General features: G+C 31.6%; 1 protein-coding gene across 1 annotated transcript in view; it reads left to right on the top strand.

The window, feature by feature from the left end:
- The window catches only part of LOC143078879 (ATP-dependent DNA helicase Q4-like), a 210,982-nt gene that overhangs the window by 179,579 nt on the left and 14,337 nt on the right, over window positions 1-17,066 (top strand). Inside the window, exons 16-18 of the mRNA XM_076253901.1 lie at window positions 1,513-1,650; window positions 2,780-2,933; window positions 3,772-3,908. Of these exons, the coding sequence (XP_076110016.1) occupies window positions 1,513-1,650; window positions 2,780-2,933; window positions 3,772-3,908 (429 nt within the window). The remainder of the gene's footprint in view (window positions 1-1,512; window positions 1,651-2,779; window positions 2,934-3,771; window positions 3,909-17,066) is intronic.

The following is a 17,066-nucleotide window of genomic DNA, read 5'->3' as shown; positions in this document are numbered from 1 at the left end:
AGCTTCAGGCCATACGCTGACATTTAAATGTTTATTTTTGTAAGCTGTGTAATGATAGTTTGGATTCATTTGCATTACCCTATATCTCATTTTATGGCCAGTATTTTAATTGTCATTTGAAACACAGCAGATGCCATTGGTTTAGAAGAAACTGATTAGTCTTCCAGAGGATTTAATTTTAACCGCATTTGTAGGTGGGGTTCGTTTTGCTCAATCTAAAAATGTTTATTTAGTATTATGTGGGCTTCATACGGCAATGTTTTCATAAACTTACTTTTTAACTTATTATTGTGTTGATGATTTGAACTACTTAATTGAGTACCATGACATCTTTCTACATGTTATCTTCAAATACTCGTCAATCATATTCTCTTACATATTGATGTTTGTGTTCCACGATAAACCAATATATATATATGTTCCATACCGTATGAGTATTTGGACCGTACGCGTACGGTCTGACTAATATTAAGAAGTTGGTCAAGTTTATTAGATACACATGTATATAACAGATCAACATAACTTATATCTCAAATTAATATAAAAAGTTCAACAACAATTGGAATAAAAACTTAATATTTTAACTATTTTTAAAATCACGCTTTTTTATCTGTTAATCTCATGTATTTAGCATATCAGTAATTCATTAATTGCAGCCGAGTATGCTCATTGAAATTGAAGGTATCGGAAGTTAAAATAAAGTGGGAGGACAATTGTTTTAGAATATTTATGAACTTTACAAAAAAATGCATGCGCCGCGCAAGGAACATGCATGAAAAAAACATGTAAATGTAAAACATATGACGTTCTTTGTAGAAGCAAGTGTCACCTTGGTCAAGAGTAACAAAATAGAATTCACGGATGTACAATGTCACAAATATTTAATTTCAGTTGTTCGCTTATTCACTTTATCCGTCTAATTGTAATAATTACAATTTGTATAATTAAAAAGAAAGATTTTGATAAATGTTTGTTTGAATTTAACCCATATGATTCCAAAACATGTATGGTCAGCTGGACCGTACGCGTATACTCATACGGTCCGACCGTACTCGTATAGTCGGGCCGTACGAGTATACTTATACGGTCCGGACCGTACGCGTACGGTCCAAATACTCATATGGTCTGGAAAATATATATATATATATATATATTTCGAAGGAATATGGTAGTTGCTCTATATATTCGTCCGAGTGAAATACATTCCGGGCGAAAATGAATGAGTTCAATTACTTGCCTGACATTCAAACCTATATCTTTTGAAGATTAAGTGTATTCTTAGTCGCTGTAACTTGTAAAAGCTACTTTTTAAACAAACTGTCCAGATGAAAGCAAGATTTATAAACGCTTAAATGGAACGATAACTTGGGCAAATTGACAAGGTTTGAGTTATTGTATGAAACATGCATGGTGCATTTTACCCTATTTTGTCTTTCATGTTTCAGGAAAAATATTTAGTTGAACTAAGAAGACATGTTTTCATTCAACCCTTTTTTGTATTTTATTTAACAGGGAAAAGATTTAAGCGAGCTAAGAAGACATACTTTCTCCAATACTGTAGACTATCGAACTTTAAAGAAGTTTGTACTGAAAGTTTTTACACCCTGTAAATGTAGAGAGGTTCATACTAGACATAAACAGGCTTTAAAGGTATTTTATATTAATTCGTAGAAATAAATAGCACGTCATATATAACGGTTATTGAGTTGGGGTAGTGGATCTCACATGATGAAAAGTAGGCTAAATGTGAGCTATTGACAAGACCAACGTTAACCTGATATAGTTTCTCATTAGGTAAACAACTTTTGTTCTCAACAATTGCTTATAAGTTGGTAACCGAAAATGTCCAAAATGATTCTATCTGTCTTCAATTTCCCTTTTCTGTTATTATCGTGTCAGCAATATTGAACCCAAGTGATGGCAAAAGTTTCATTTAAAATCTGTACGTAAAGTAGATTTCCAATAAGAGTAAGGAAAAAAGTTGTCATCCAGACGTTAGGTGTGTTGAGGCTTTTGATTTTGCCATTTGATTAGGGACTTTCCGTTTGGAATTTACCTCGGAGTTCAGTATTTTTGGGATTTTACCTTTTGTCTTTATGTCGTTAAATGGCAATATTTGAGACCTTGATTCATGTCAAACTGGTCCTAGTAATTATAAGAATAACCTATTTTCTTCTGTGATGAATATCCTATGTGTTTTTTTGTAAAAATGTTTTCAGAACAGTCATTCATAGATTTATTTTTCCATGCTTCCTGATTGACTGAATACAGGTATGGTATAACAGTTGACTGTCTGTGCCAATTTGGAGATATCTCATAAATATTTTGTGTTGTCACGCATAAGAAAAATCGGAAACTGATTTTGAAAATGTCGATGTCGTACCTAATTGTCGTTTTATATTATACTAGATAAACCCAGTTCGTTTTGTATAGTTTGACCACTGTCATATTTGTTTAAAAATCGCTAATTATCATAGTTCCCGAAATAATCTATTCTGAGTAGGGAGACTGGCATGGTTTGGTCGGACACGAGATTGGTCATTGTTTGCCTCGATTTGTCTTGGTTTGGTCGGACACGAGATTGGTCATTGTTTGCTTCGATTTGGCGTGTATTCTGATGCCATGATATAGATTTCAGATAACTTTTATTTGTATTTTTTAAAAACAACCATCTATATATATGAAATATGTAAGATAGTAAACGTATGAAAAATACCATTTTTGCTTGATTGTCACAAGACAAATGACAAATACAAGTATTTTTAATAATATGCTTAAGGAGAGTACTTCAGATGATGCAACGTTAGCCGAGACTGAGGAGTTATTTGATGATTGGGATGGAGAGACTAATGATACAAAACGACTGTGTTCTGGTCACGAGAGGGCAATTCCTATAGACAACCTTGTTATGGACCTGGACGTCAAGGAAGAAGGTATGATTGCCTTGATATTTCGTTCCAAACATTACAATAAAGTTGATTTTTTAGTTCATCGAATCAAAACTTAAATACTTATTTGTCATCGTTCGTGTAGCTTCTCCATATAAATTTTATTTTAGTTTTAATTGAATAAAGGTGTTTTAACAAAAATACCGTACTCTAATATATTATGGGAATTCCATGAAACATGAAACCACTATACTCTGTACTATATCAAAAAGTAAAATCACAGAAATACTGAACTCCGAGGAAAATTCAAAACAGAAAGTCCCTAATAAAATGGCAAATTCAAAGGATAAAACACATCAAACGAATGGACTACGACTCATATTCCTGACTTGGTACAGGCATTTTCAAATGTAGAAACTGGTGGATTGAACCTGGTTATATAGCGCTAAACCTCTCACTTTTATAACAGTCTCATCAAATCCCGTTATTTTTACAACGATTCGTGAACAAAACAGATATAATCGGTAAAATAGTCAAAATCAACCAACATAACGAATGAAGAATAACTATCCAATTCTTAAAACAAAGTTTGGATATACGAAATATTTTTTTTAATTTGTTTAAAAGTTAAACGATGTTCAAGTCTTGCATGTCGATTTAAGGAGACTCAAATAAAAATATAATGAACAAAGCCCGGGGGAATCGTGTAAGCACCAAAAGTATCTCGACATGGTAAGCACCTCCTGATATGGATGAATCACTAGCCATGAAAATTTACAGTGTATTAAAATTTCATCATTGGGAATAGGACATTGTCGGGAAAGTTACATATTAGACGTAGACACTGAATATTTTGATTAGACACGTTTTTTTTTCCTTTAAGGTATTTCAACTTTATTTTGCTATCTTGAGTTACACCCCCACGAAACCTGGAAACTGGAAAATCTAACCAATGTTTACTCAACTTGCAATATCCAATGTTATGGAGGACCAGCTTTGCTTCAAGAAATTGCTAAAAAGGTAGGTGAATATTAAACACAATTGTTTTGCAGCGATTGAGGAGATTTATTTTTGATCAATTGAAATATAATTGTATGACTATAAATGAAACTATGTTGTTCCAATTTGTTGTTAAGTTGATGAATAGGTACTCTGAGCAAAGTTTATATCCAGTTTATAAAAAAAGAAAGATTATATGTTTTGTTTTCCTTTTATTGTAGTATTTTTTTATACCGCTTATAGATTTACTATTTAAGGACATCTGCTAGTTCTGGTATCATTCAGTATGATTAGTATGGCAGCGTGAAAGATATACTTTCCTCTCAGTCAAAAATGAAAAAAGTCTGCAACGGGTCAAAATTTATTGAGTCAGAGATTCAGCAATCGACTGACGCTCCAGTTAAAGCCTTTAAAACAAATTATTCTTGCAGTTCAATAAAGTAATCTTTATATGTTTATTGCATTGGCGTTTCTTTTATTCCGTGTGTTCCCTCTCATAGTTGAAGTGTTTCCCTTGGTTTTAGTCTTTAACCCGGATTTGTTTTCTCTCAACCGATTTATGAAATTGAACAGCGGTAAACTACTGTTGTCTTTTGTACATCGTGGAAGTACCATTTGCAACGTATCTCTATAACCCCTACCTAACGAACATATCATTCGAATTGAAATGAGGAATAAGGTATATCGAAACTTTACAGAATAACACAATATGCATATTTTTCTCTGTAATATTTGTAATTTTATATCCACAATTTCCAAAATATGACAATTATTATATGTTTGTAAACTTCACATTACAAATAAATGCAAGCACGCTCAGGACAGAAAATGCACAAATATATAATTTGTCTATGTAAACCACAGAATAAAAACAATGCTATGTAAACAACAGCATAAAAACAAACACCAAAAATTACCTTACGACAGTTCATAAATACAGCAAAATAGAATTATGAACTGTGCGACACACGAATGTATTTAAGCCACAAACAATTACGTTACATGTAAATTTCTGAAAATTGAATATAAACTCGGAATTAAGTTCGTTGGCGTTATTTGGTTGTATTTTCTTACAATTAAAAAAAATATTAATATAGAATAGTTTAAGTCATGGTGTAATTAATTGTTTTTTTTCTTACCAAGTCGGTTATTCTTTTAAATCAAACTTTAGAAACAAATAAATCCTATGCATACAGTTGCACCTATCTATAGATGGGCTGTTCTATGACACTCAATACAAAATAGCACTTACAAAGATGAGTACAATATAAGAAAAATAAGGAGATGGGGGTATGATTGCCAATGAGAAAGCTATCCACAAAAATTCAAATGAAGTGGATATAAGCAAATATAGGCAACCTTACGGTATTTATCAATGAGAACGTACAGTCAGCTATAAAAGTTCATGTATTCGGTTTTAAATGCCATGACATGAAAACTATATAACGTTAATGTCGGTGAAATTTTCACACAAAAATACCTTACACTGTAGAACTATATTAAACTCAAGTTCCGATGTTTATATTTTAAGATAATCATGATGTAATTTAATAGCATATAATTTCCGATGTATAAAACATAGTGGTAGTTGTCTTTCTTGAAATTAATTAGAGTTATAAGAATATAGTTTTAAATGATAATGAAATTTAAATTCCGATTAATCAATGTTTCATAAGATTACAGAACATTCATACAGATATACCTTTTGAAAAGAGCTAGCCATCTCTTGACTAGATAATTAAAATGTACACAATGAAATAAAAATGATAAAGGAGATTTATTTCCGACGATGTTCATGATTTGGAATTCCTCATGTACTGTCTGGTTCAAAATAATATGTGAAATTTGATACAAGGCCTGTTATATGGAATTTGTTTTAGGGGAAATTTATCGTTAGACAGCTTTATGATAAAAGTAATTTCATAACTGTTCTTTTCCAAGGTATTAATCATGTAATTTGTTACTACTCGAATCTCTGTCTTAATATTTGCCTTTACCATTGAATAGATGATCCCACATTTGATGTCGAATATGTGACTTTATCATATAATTAGACTAAATAACATATGGTTTTTACCATATGATAATAGCACATAATTTACGTAAATTCCATATTTTTCCGAATTGATGCTTAGCGGGCTGATATGAACAATATTGAATCACATGCTTATCGAAGTTAACAACATCCTAGAGATAAAGGATACTACAGATGTCTGCCTCATATTTTGACTTACATATAGAAATTGACAATGAGGGTCGGTTGAAAACAAAACTTTGCGACAAAACAGCATACCAATTGTGAATTTTCAATATCTATGTAGCAACATTCCAGCAGCGCCTGCATACGGACTATATATCTCCCAATTGTTCGATATTCCCGGGCTTATATTTACTATCATGGTTTCCTTGATAGAGGGTTGCTGCTCACAAAGAAGCTATTATACCAAGAGTTCCAAATGGTGAAGTTGAAATAATCCCTTCGTTAATTTTACGGACGCCATCACGAGTTTGTTGACCTTTATGAATTAACCGTTTCACAGATGATATCTGATATGTTCCTTATGTCGTGTCGTAATTGTAATACCCTTCCCTTTTCACGATTGTGACCTACCGAATAAGACATTTTACCGGATTTGTAATAACATGAGCATTACGATGGGTGCCACATGTGGAGCAGGATCTGCTTACCATTCCGGAGCACCTGAGATCACCCCCATGTTTTGGTGGGGTTCGTGTTGCTTAATCTTTAGTTTTCCATGTTTTGTCTTGTGTTCTTTTATTTGTCTGATTGTCATTTTATTTTAAGCCATTGTGTTGTCAGTTTTTTTTTCAATCTTTGCGTTTCACTTTCCCTCTGGTATCTTTCGTCCCTTTTTTATCTCATGTCTCTCCGTAAAGTTATCGTATGGCATATTGGTGATAATCGGCAAATTACGGAAAATACACCTCAATGGTACGTTTTCAGTGAAAAATATCACAAAAGAGGAACGAAAGAAAGTAGGATACAAAATATTTTTTGGGATACTCGAAATTAAGTATATTATGTAAAATGAAAAAAGAAAACCACAATGATAAAATAGATGCTTTTTTAAAAGTTTCAAACATAATTTAGAAAATAATTTTAACAATGTTCAACAATAAGATATATCATACTGCTGTTTTTCGTCTCTGTTGAGGCATTTGATTGAAAGATTTCATATCTAATGTACTACATTTGGGGTCCGACGTACGTGAACTGTTCACTCTGAACTTCTATTTGAAAATCACGTAAAAGGATCAATAAATAAATCTGTAATTTTTCTCGGTCAATATTAGCCCTCGAGCCAATCGATAATACATGCGATAAGAAAAATGCCATGTAATAGTCTGATAATACATTACGGCCAAATACCAGCTTTTTAGTTTTATCAAAGTTTTACTTGTCGATAGTTTTTGTTGTCAGGCACATCATTATACGTATTGAAATATAACAGTAAAAAGAGACCATTGTATGACAATTTTATACATTTGATACGTTTAAATAGGTATTTTTATTAGCCTTCATCAGAAACACTAATTTAAAAAAAAATCAATGATATACAGGAATGACAAAAAAGCCCAACATAGATGAGAGAACCGTTCAACTGATGAACTATATCAAATAAATTCATGTGTTTATATTTTTAACCTGTTTTGTGAAACACATCAAACGGCTTAATAACTGACGTTAATATTAATATGTCACCAAAATCAAGTGTTGGTGTAAGTACAGGGCAAATTAATGGTGGGTTGAAAGATTCTTTAGGTAGGTTGAATTAAAAATAATTTAACTATTTAAGATATTCAAACATTATTTTTGAACAATTATTTGCGTGTTGCAGTTTCAGAACGTATTATTAATCTCTATAAATGAGGCAAACATGTTACATTTGGTGTATGTATAATAATTTTAACACGTAAATTTCCTATTAAATTCAAAAAACGAAAATGCCGTCAAATGTCGCACTCACCATTACGTGCAATAGATTCTGAATCTTTAAATTCGGCATCGAACTCGTTAAATATAAAGTTATTGAATCACATGAGAATATAGATCCAAGTTAAAAGAGTAAAACGAATATCTATTTCAAGACAATGATATTAAACTATAGGAAAGGAAAGGACATATTATATGAGGACATCCTTGAGTAGTTATGTTATCAGGTTTCAAAGAACAAAGATATTCTATAACGATATGTTTAGTTGCAGTTTTATCTTGGATTAATTATTTTCTAGAAAATCTATTATCCCATAAGAGTAACAAACGTCTATCGAATGATTCTATTTTAATTTTCAGATACGTATTGATAACAGTAGATGTAGGATGTATATTTTATATTATTTTTCGTTGTTAACTTTAAATTGATCTCTGTAATTTGTGTAGTCTTACCGCAGGCAACGCATGTGGGATTGAATGTAAACCAATGGTGGTTTAGTTATGTTCAAAAACAATAGAATCAAATTGAAAAACTGAGAACAATTAATTTAGAAACTTTATATCGAGAGCAAAGTCATGTTCGTCAATAAGCCTGCGGCTATTGAAATGTCAAATTAAGCTTGATAACTTACTTTGTACAAAATACCTGAAAAAAACAAAAACACAATTTCAACTGAAATCAGTTCAATTTAAATTGATATTCTTTCAAATAGTAAATAAAGGCAACAGTAGTATACCGCCGTTCAAAACTCATAAATCTATGGACAAAAAACAAAATCGGGGCAACAAACTAAAACTGAGGGAAACGCATTAAATATCAAAGGAGAACAACGACACAACATCAAAATGTAACACACACAGCAACAGACTAAGCATTAGACAAAATCCGATGAGAATAACCAATATAACATCAAAACCAAATACATGAATTTGGGATAGAAAAGTACCGTGACAAGTAACCTTACTCAAAACCAATCCCAGACATATTGCAAACAGTTACCTCTAAAAGTAATTGCATTAAGATTAAGTTTGAAACATATCCGCATTATTTCCTCCAAATGGCGGTAAAACATTGGTTCAATCACGCAAAAAAAAATATTCTTTGGCACAAATGTGATAAATGAGTGTGCAGAATTAAGTTCTATGTATGTCCAAATTCTCAGAACTAGATTAACGCTGGGGAAAAAAAAGTGAAATCACAAAAAAACTGAACTCCGAGGAAAATTAAAAACGGAAAGTCCCTATAATCAAATGGCAAAATAAAAACCAAAATCACATCAAATGTATGGACAACAACTGTCATATTCCTGACTTGGTACCGGCATTTCGTTATGTAGAAAATGGTGGATTGAACCTGGTTTTATAGCGAACAAGTGTATTCATATAGTTACGTTATCAGTTAGAACCATCAATGATAAACTCAGTTTTTATAATGCTATGGAGTCAACTTTACCTCTAACATTGTAAATTCTGGTTTTTGTTAAGTTTCCTGGCAACCTTTAACTGTGGCGACATAAACCGAACACTTCTGTTTGTCGTGCGTTTCATAGTTTATCAATTTTCAACTAGCTATAGTTTCGAACAGTTTCATTACACAATTATCGTGGCTTTAACAGACTGTTTATAACGTTGTAAAACGAAATACGTTGGAAATGCACTGATTGATGCTTGATATCATACCTCTAAAGTTGACTTAATTGGAACAAACGTGCTCACATTCCTCTACAGATCTGATTGATTTTTGTGAAATCCAAACCAAAACACAGAATTTATTAAGGCAACAGTAGCTAACACGATGTTCAAATCTATTAAACCGATTCTTATAATTAATACGTTTATTTTGGGAATCCAACAGGGCACTTACTGCACCTCTGCTTTGTATTTTGAGGTACAAATCTTTCCTTAAATTTATATGTCAGCCTGTTGACGAAATTGTTTATTAAAACCCATTATTTTTCATGCTGAAATTAATTTAAGTGTTTGCCTTTCCCATTTTATTTTTATTTTATACGTACATTTAAGGGATATTATAAGATATGCATGTCTTGTGCCCTGAAATCTCTATCATAATTTGAATTGAACATTGATTTATTCGCATGCGTAACCTGAATATTTAAGAAAGATTTTGAAAACATCACGTTCTTTTTCAATACCGTTTGATATGATATGACCTCGAGCTATGTTTTAATGCTATTGTGAGGCTTATTAAACATACTATACCATGTCATTTTATGATTAGAATCACGTCATCCATGTCGTAGACTTTATTTTTAAAACGTAAAATCCGTTAATTTATTTTCTTCATTTCTTAGTCTGCAAAAAATCCTTCCCTTGATAGGTGACAGTAATTGATTTGGCTGGAAAATTAGAACTAAGTTTGAAATTATTGACAAAAATCCATTTCCTAGAATCATTTGTCATGCGTACTGAACTCGGAATGATACTTCTTTATTTACGCATTACTTTTCCAAATCATTTGCATAAGTTGATAGATGCTACGTGTTGAAATAGGTGTGCAGGAAGAAGACATAATAACACATTGTTTAAAACTGTGTTGTGTCGTTTTTATACGCCTGTCAAAATTTTGACGGGACGACAAATGTCCGGTGTCTGTCTATCTGTCTGTCCGTCCGGCGTAAACATGTCGCACTGTAACTTGAGAACGACTTATCCAAATTTCATGAAACCTAATATAGTTGTTTGTTATAAGGGTCAAATGATCTGTATACTTTTTGGTGAAAATAAGATTTAAACTTTTTGAGTTACGGCACTTTGTAACTAAAACAGGGGTGTTTTTTTCACATGTCGCACCGTATCTCAAAAACAATTCTTGATTATTGCTTCAAACTTTACACACTTCTTTGTTATATTAATCTAAAGATCTGTATACTTTTTGGTGATGATTCAAAATTTCGTTTTTGAGTTATTGAGTATTTTGTAAAAAAAAAAAGGGGGGAGGGGGGTTTTACATGTCGTGCCGTATCTCAAAAGTAATTTATGATTATTGATTGAAACTGTACACACTTCTTTGTTATATAAATCTAAAGATCTGTATACTTTTAATTTGATTCAAAATTTTATTTTAGTGATATTTAGTTTTTTGTAAAAAATAAACAGGGGGGGGGGTTCACATGTTCCGCTGTGTCTCAAAAACAATAAATGGTTATTGTTTATAACTTTCTCAGAAACTATTGATGATTATTACATAAAACTTCCACACAAGACGTCGGGCGTATCAAGCGCTCATGGCGCAGCTGTTTAATAATTTGGTCAAAACGAAATAATATGTATTGCTAGTTTTTCCCTTAACGTTAAACACGAACTATTTGGAGTAAGACCCAATATGTGTTGTATTATGAAGGGTTCCTATGGGAACTGTTTGATCAGAACAATTACGTTCACAATTTTGTTAGTTATGCAAATCTCGTAGAGAGTAGTGTTCAAATTCGAAATTTTGATAGTTATAAAATGTATTACATTTGAACATCGATATATTTGTTATCTTAATTTATTTGGTAAATTGATTGCCCTATGTTAAGCTTCTATGCCTCATTTTTTTTATTTTTATTTTTTTTTATAAATGTTATTGTTTTTGTTTTTAGAGTTTAGCTAAGATATCAAATTAACACAAATGTTATAAAGAGATGAATAAATGTTTTTAAAGTTTGTCAACTAGAAAGAAAGTGATATTGCACACTTGTTTGAATTTGCTATACTAATAGATTCCTTTAGATACGTATATTAACATTAGAAAATTAGGGGAATGGTAGTTAAAGTTATAGCCCAATAGTCAGCACTTCTGTGTTGACATGAATATCAATTATGGGGTCATTTTTATAAATTTTCTGTTTACAAAACTTTGAATTTTTCGAAAAACTAAGGATTTTCTTATCCCAGGCATAGATTACCTTAGCCGTATTTGGCACAACTTTTTTAAATTTGGATCCTCAATGCTCTTAAACTATCAATATATCCTGTTTTTATCAGGTTTGACAGTCTGTCGTCTAGTTTTTGAATATTTTACCGATACGTGACAATTAGGGTAATGATTATTATATTCCTAGCTTGAAACAGAATTTTTAAATAAAAACAGTTGATTGAATAAGTTTTTTGTCGATATCTTCCCCTATTTTTAAGTCTCCCAAACAAAGTTTGGAGACTTATTGTTTTTGCTCAGTTCTTATTAGGTCTTTCCACCTTTCCTGGTGGAAAGACCTATTGAATTTGTTCTGATTATTAGGTCTTTCCACCTTTCCGTGTGGAAAGACCTATTGATTTTGTTCTGATTATTTTTTTTTTCTTCCGCCTAATTTTTTTCTTGCGGTGTAAAATTGTTTCAAAAGATGTCGCTTAGTTTTTTTGTATATGAGATCATACAGTCTATACGCTTTTGAAACTCACCCTGTTTAACCGAACACTTTTCTTTGTAAGAGTTATCTCCCCAAACACTGTTTTTCTTGTTATCAGATCTCCTCCGCAACCTTAAAAGAAAGCGACAAATTTATTTTTCCAAATTGCTCGTTAAATCCTCAGGATGTTACGTTTTATTTTGACCGAAGCTTTACGAAGACCCCATATGAGAGTAATTTCCCCTTTTGTATTGAAATAAGTGAAATAAATTTGTAACTGGAAAACCATGAGTGATAGAGACCTAGGGTCTTTTGATTTGAGGCCCTTGTTCAAAAAGTATGAAAATGAGGTCAAGGTCAAAGGTCAAGGTCATGATTAAAATTTTGATTTTGGCTTGTTATCTCTTATTTTCAGAAATCATACAAGATATCGACAAAATATTTTCACACAATTGTCAGTTACGACATGTCGTAACACATAAATTTTAGTCGAAAGAGTACGTAGACATTTGATGGGAGTTTTCCCCCTTTTTATATCTAATATCATACGTATGGTAATATAACTCATTAACAATATAAAGAAGAGGACTAGGGTCTTTTGATTTGAGGTCCTTGGTTTATAACCTTGAAATTGAGCTCAAGGTCATATGCTAATTAAACGTTCTAGATTTTGACCTTTGCTTTTATCTCATATGTACACATAATAAAGCCATGGGACTTTTTGCATTAAGTTGTAATCAATGTGACCTTAAAAAACACAACCGGAAGTGACCTTTTGTAAACCGGAAGTAGCTATTTTTTATCAATGTAAAAGTATATAGAACCATATATTTTTGGAATCAGTGTCAAGTAAACTATCAAACAATACCGGAAGTAAACTTTTTAAACCGGAAGTAAAAGATTATCTCCCTTTTCTATATTTTTTTATAGAAACCATATATTTTATGAATAAGCGTTCAATTAGCTGTTATTTGGCACTAAAATTGACATTTAAAACCAAATTTTAATATTTTTATGTAAAAAAGGTCAAGGTCATGATTAAATTTTTGATTTTGGCTTGTTATCTCTTATTTTCAGAAATCATACAAGATATCGACAAAATATTTTCACACAATTGTTAGTTGCGACATGTCGTAACATGTAAATTTTACTTAAAGACCAAACAGCCTATTCATTTCTACCAGTGATTTTTCCTTAAAATTTTGTGTAAAGGTAATTCATGACTTGAGGAACAAAATATGATGAAAAAAATTGAGGGTCACCGACTTAGTTTTGTCACTATAGCAACCTCAGTTTCGTGTTTTCCAGAATTTTAGCATAATATTTGCTGGTTATCTAAACTCTCAAAAAATCCTTTATATAAAACCTACAAGCATAATTCTTGTTTCACGTTAAACAGTAGATGTGTATCTATCAAATACATGTTCAAAAGTTTAAGCCTCATATTGTTTTGATCTTTAAAAATATGATTTATTTCATTCCCGCCAAAAATAAAACGTAAACATGAAAAATGTTTCCAGTATCAAAAAATATCTACCAGTGATTTCTTTATAATAATTTCAAGAAGGAAAGTGCCACGTGTACTCTTCAAAATAAAGCCAAAAAAAGTGTATGTCACCAACCTTTCAAAAAAGTTATGAGCAATTTTCATGTTTTTTTCTTGTTCGTTTTGAAGAAAAGAGTTGTCTTTCTTCAGAACATCGCATCTGACGTCATAGTACAAACTTCCCTTGCTGGCGCACTTTTTGAAAAAAAAATCGCAAATTGGACGTTTGAAACCCACATTTAAATTTCCAAGAATAACAACTCTATTTACCTACTTAATTATCCGGTAATACAAGAGATTAAATGCATGTGTCAGTATTAGATCTTATGATGTTGTTGCCGCACAATATTTACCTTCAGAAACCCCATCCGTCGGAATGGAAAATTGTTTGAAATAACCTTTCTCGCCGCTTTTGTTAGGAAAGTCTGTTTTTGTCCTCTGTCCCTCATTAGCAAAATTATTGAAAATAAATGAAAGATGGCACTGGCTAACTACAGAGTATTTGACTATATCAGACTATATGTGTGTGTTTTTGTTCGCGTCAATTTCAGAAGTTTGCCGTAACGAACTCATTTGCTACTGTTGACAGACGGACACACAAAAGCATGGACGGACTTCTTTATGCCATTATATTTCCCGACTAAGAGGAACGTATAGATATTATTCCATCTAGTTTGTGAAGTCATTATTTCTGAATATTTAAGATATATAGGGAAATTAAAATTATAGGTATAACATATAAATTAAAGTTTTTGATTTTAAAACGTTATACATCTATCATGAAATACAATCCCTGTTAATAACTACCTCACATGACGATGTTTTGAAAAAACGAGACGGTAAATATAAAATACAAAAAGTTTTTAATTCAAAAATTAATTTAGAAATCATTTTCTGTTGAAAACAGGATAAAATATTATAAATCTAGATTGCTAATTTTGTAAATTTAAAAAAAAGACAAGGTTGTTGCCGGAATTGAAAATCGAAATTTGTTTTCAATCTTTCCAGTCATAGTTTTAGATAAATGAAAGGGAGAGATTTTATGTTGGATATTATTCTTGGAGCAATTGTTTTTGTCATAAGTTAAATTTACAACTATTTTATATGTTTTGCCTAACAGCTAATTTCCTACTGCATGTAGGGTAAAACTTTGGTTAGCTTCCTTGCTTTGTTTGTATAAATGTTTATTCAAGCTTTGTAATTAAGATTGACATCTTCATATACAGGTATGTTAACCTGTATATAAATATTAATGCAATTGAACATTAACAAAATATACCAACAAAGCAAGCAACTAACTAAAGTGATGATCTACATCAGTAGGAAATTAGCTGTAAGCTTCAGTGAGATCAGGCGAAATGTTTATCATTTTTTCTTAAGACAAATTGAAATGAAACAAATGACAAACGACAATGACCCTTTGTCATAATTATAAGATTTTGTCAAATAAGCAGTATAAATAAATTTTAACTTCAAGATCGGACATTATTCTACGAGAATCATCCAGACATTAGTTACATGCATACCCTGCCAGTATGTCAAAACTTCTAGGAATATTTTTTTTATCGGCCTGACCTTCTGAATACTCAATTTTAATTTTTTTTTTTAAATTGACATTAAAATTTGAAGGATCAAATCATAGGAAACATGTGTATTTTAAAAGTTTTAAGTTGATAAGACTTCAGCTTCATTAAAAACTACCTTGACCAAAAACTTTAACCTGAAGCAGGACAGACGGACGAACGAACGAACGAACGGCCGCAGAGACCAGAAAACATAAATTGGACATAAAAATAACTTTCACCTATCTAATAACCCCGGTAACCTGTACACAATCGGCGCAAATGAAAGACAAAATGAAAGAATAAAAAAAAATGAAATGCAGATCGCCGCAAAAAAGTAGAGATCAAAAGTTATATTTTATTGTTTTTATTAGAACGAAGGTTAAATATAGTGTAGTATCTTTTGTGTCCATTTGTGTTAAATTTCCACAAGATATCAGCTGGACGCTTAATTCCTCTTTACTTGGGAGACGTATTTTTAAGCGTACACTATGTTGGAATCCGTGAAAAACGCGAAATAGGACGTTATAATTTGACGTTTTTTCTTGCTAGAAACAACGTCATAGAGCTTTTATGTCAGTACCAAGTTGCGCTAGATGATGCGCATAAACAATAGGCTGTTTGGTCTTTAAAAGGGTACGTAACATTTAATGCGAGTTTTGCCCCCTTTTATATCTAATATTAGTTGTATTGTAATATAACTCATTAACAATATAAAGTAGAGGCCTAGAGTCTTTTGATTTGAGGTCCTTGGTTGATGACCTTGAAATTGAGCTCAAGGTCATAGGTAAATTTAACGTTCTAGATTTTGACCTTTGCTTTTTCCTCTTATATATACATGATAAAGCCATGGGACTTTTGGCAAAAGGTTGCAAGCAATGTGACCTTGGAAAAGCCAACCAGAAGTGACCTTTTGTAAACCGGAAGTAGCCATTTTTTGTACTAATTTAATGTAAAAGTATATAGAACCATCTATTTTTGGAATCAGTGTCAAGTAAACTATCAAAACATACCGGAAATAACATCTTTTAAACCGGAAGTAAAAAATTATCTCCCTTATGTATATCTTTTTGTATAGAAACCATATATTTTTGGAATCAGCGTCCAATAAGCTGTCATTCGACGCTAAAATTGACATTTAAAACCGAATTTTAATATTTTCATATAAAAAAGATCCTTACTGGTGGAAAGACCATCAATAGTTCTCTGAACAATTGGTTTTTAATTTTTTTTTTTTCTTCCGCCTAATTTTTTTCTTGCGGTGTAAAAAAGTTTCAAAAGATGTCGCTTAGTTTTTTTGTATATGATATCATACAGTCTATAGGCTTTTGAAACTAACCCTGCTTAACCGAACACTTTTCTTTGTAAGAGTTATCTCCCCAAACACTGTTTTTCTTGTTATCAGATCTCCTCCGCAACCGTAAAAGAAAGCGACAAATTTATTTTTCCAAATTGCTCGTTATATCCTCAGAATGTTAGTTTTTATTTTGACCGAAGCTTTACGAAGACTCCATATGAGAGTTATTTCCCCTTTTATATTGAAATAAATGAAATATATTTGTAACTGGAAAACCATAAGTGATATAGGCCTAGGGTCTTTTGATTTGAGGCCCTTGGTCAAAAAGTATGAAAATGAGGTCAAGGTCATAGGTCAAGGTCATGTTCAAATTTTTGATTTTGGCTTGTTATCTCTTATTTTCAGAAATCATACAAGATATCGACAAAATAGTTTCAGACAATTGTTAGTTGCGACATGTCGTAACATGT

Source organism: Mytilus galloprovincialis, chromosome 6 (assembly GCF_965363235.1).
Source record: "Mytilus galloprovincialis chromosome 6, xbMytGall1.hap1.1, whole genome shotgun sequence".
Lineage (NCBI taxonomy): Eukaryota > Metazoa > Mollusca > Bivalvia > Mytilida > Mytilidae > Mytilus > Mytilus galloprovincialis.
Note: the sequence above shows the minus strand (reverse complement) of the source record. Positions and strands in the feature narration are given on the sequence as shown.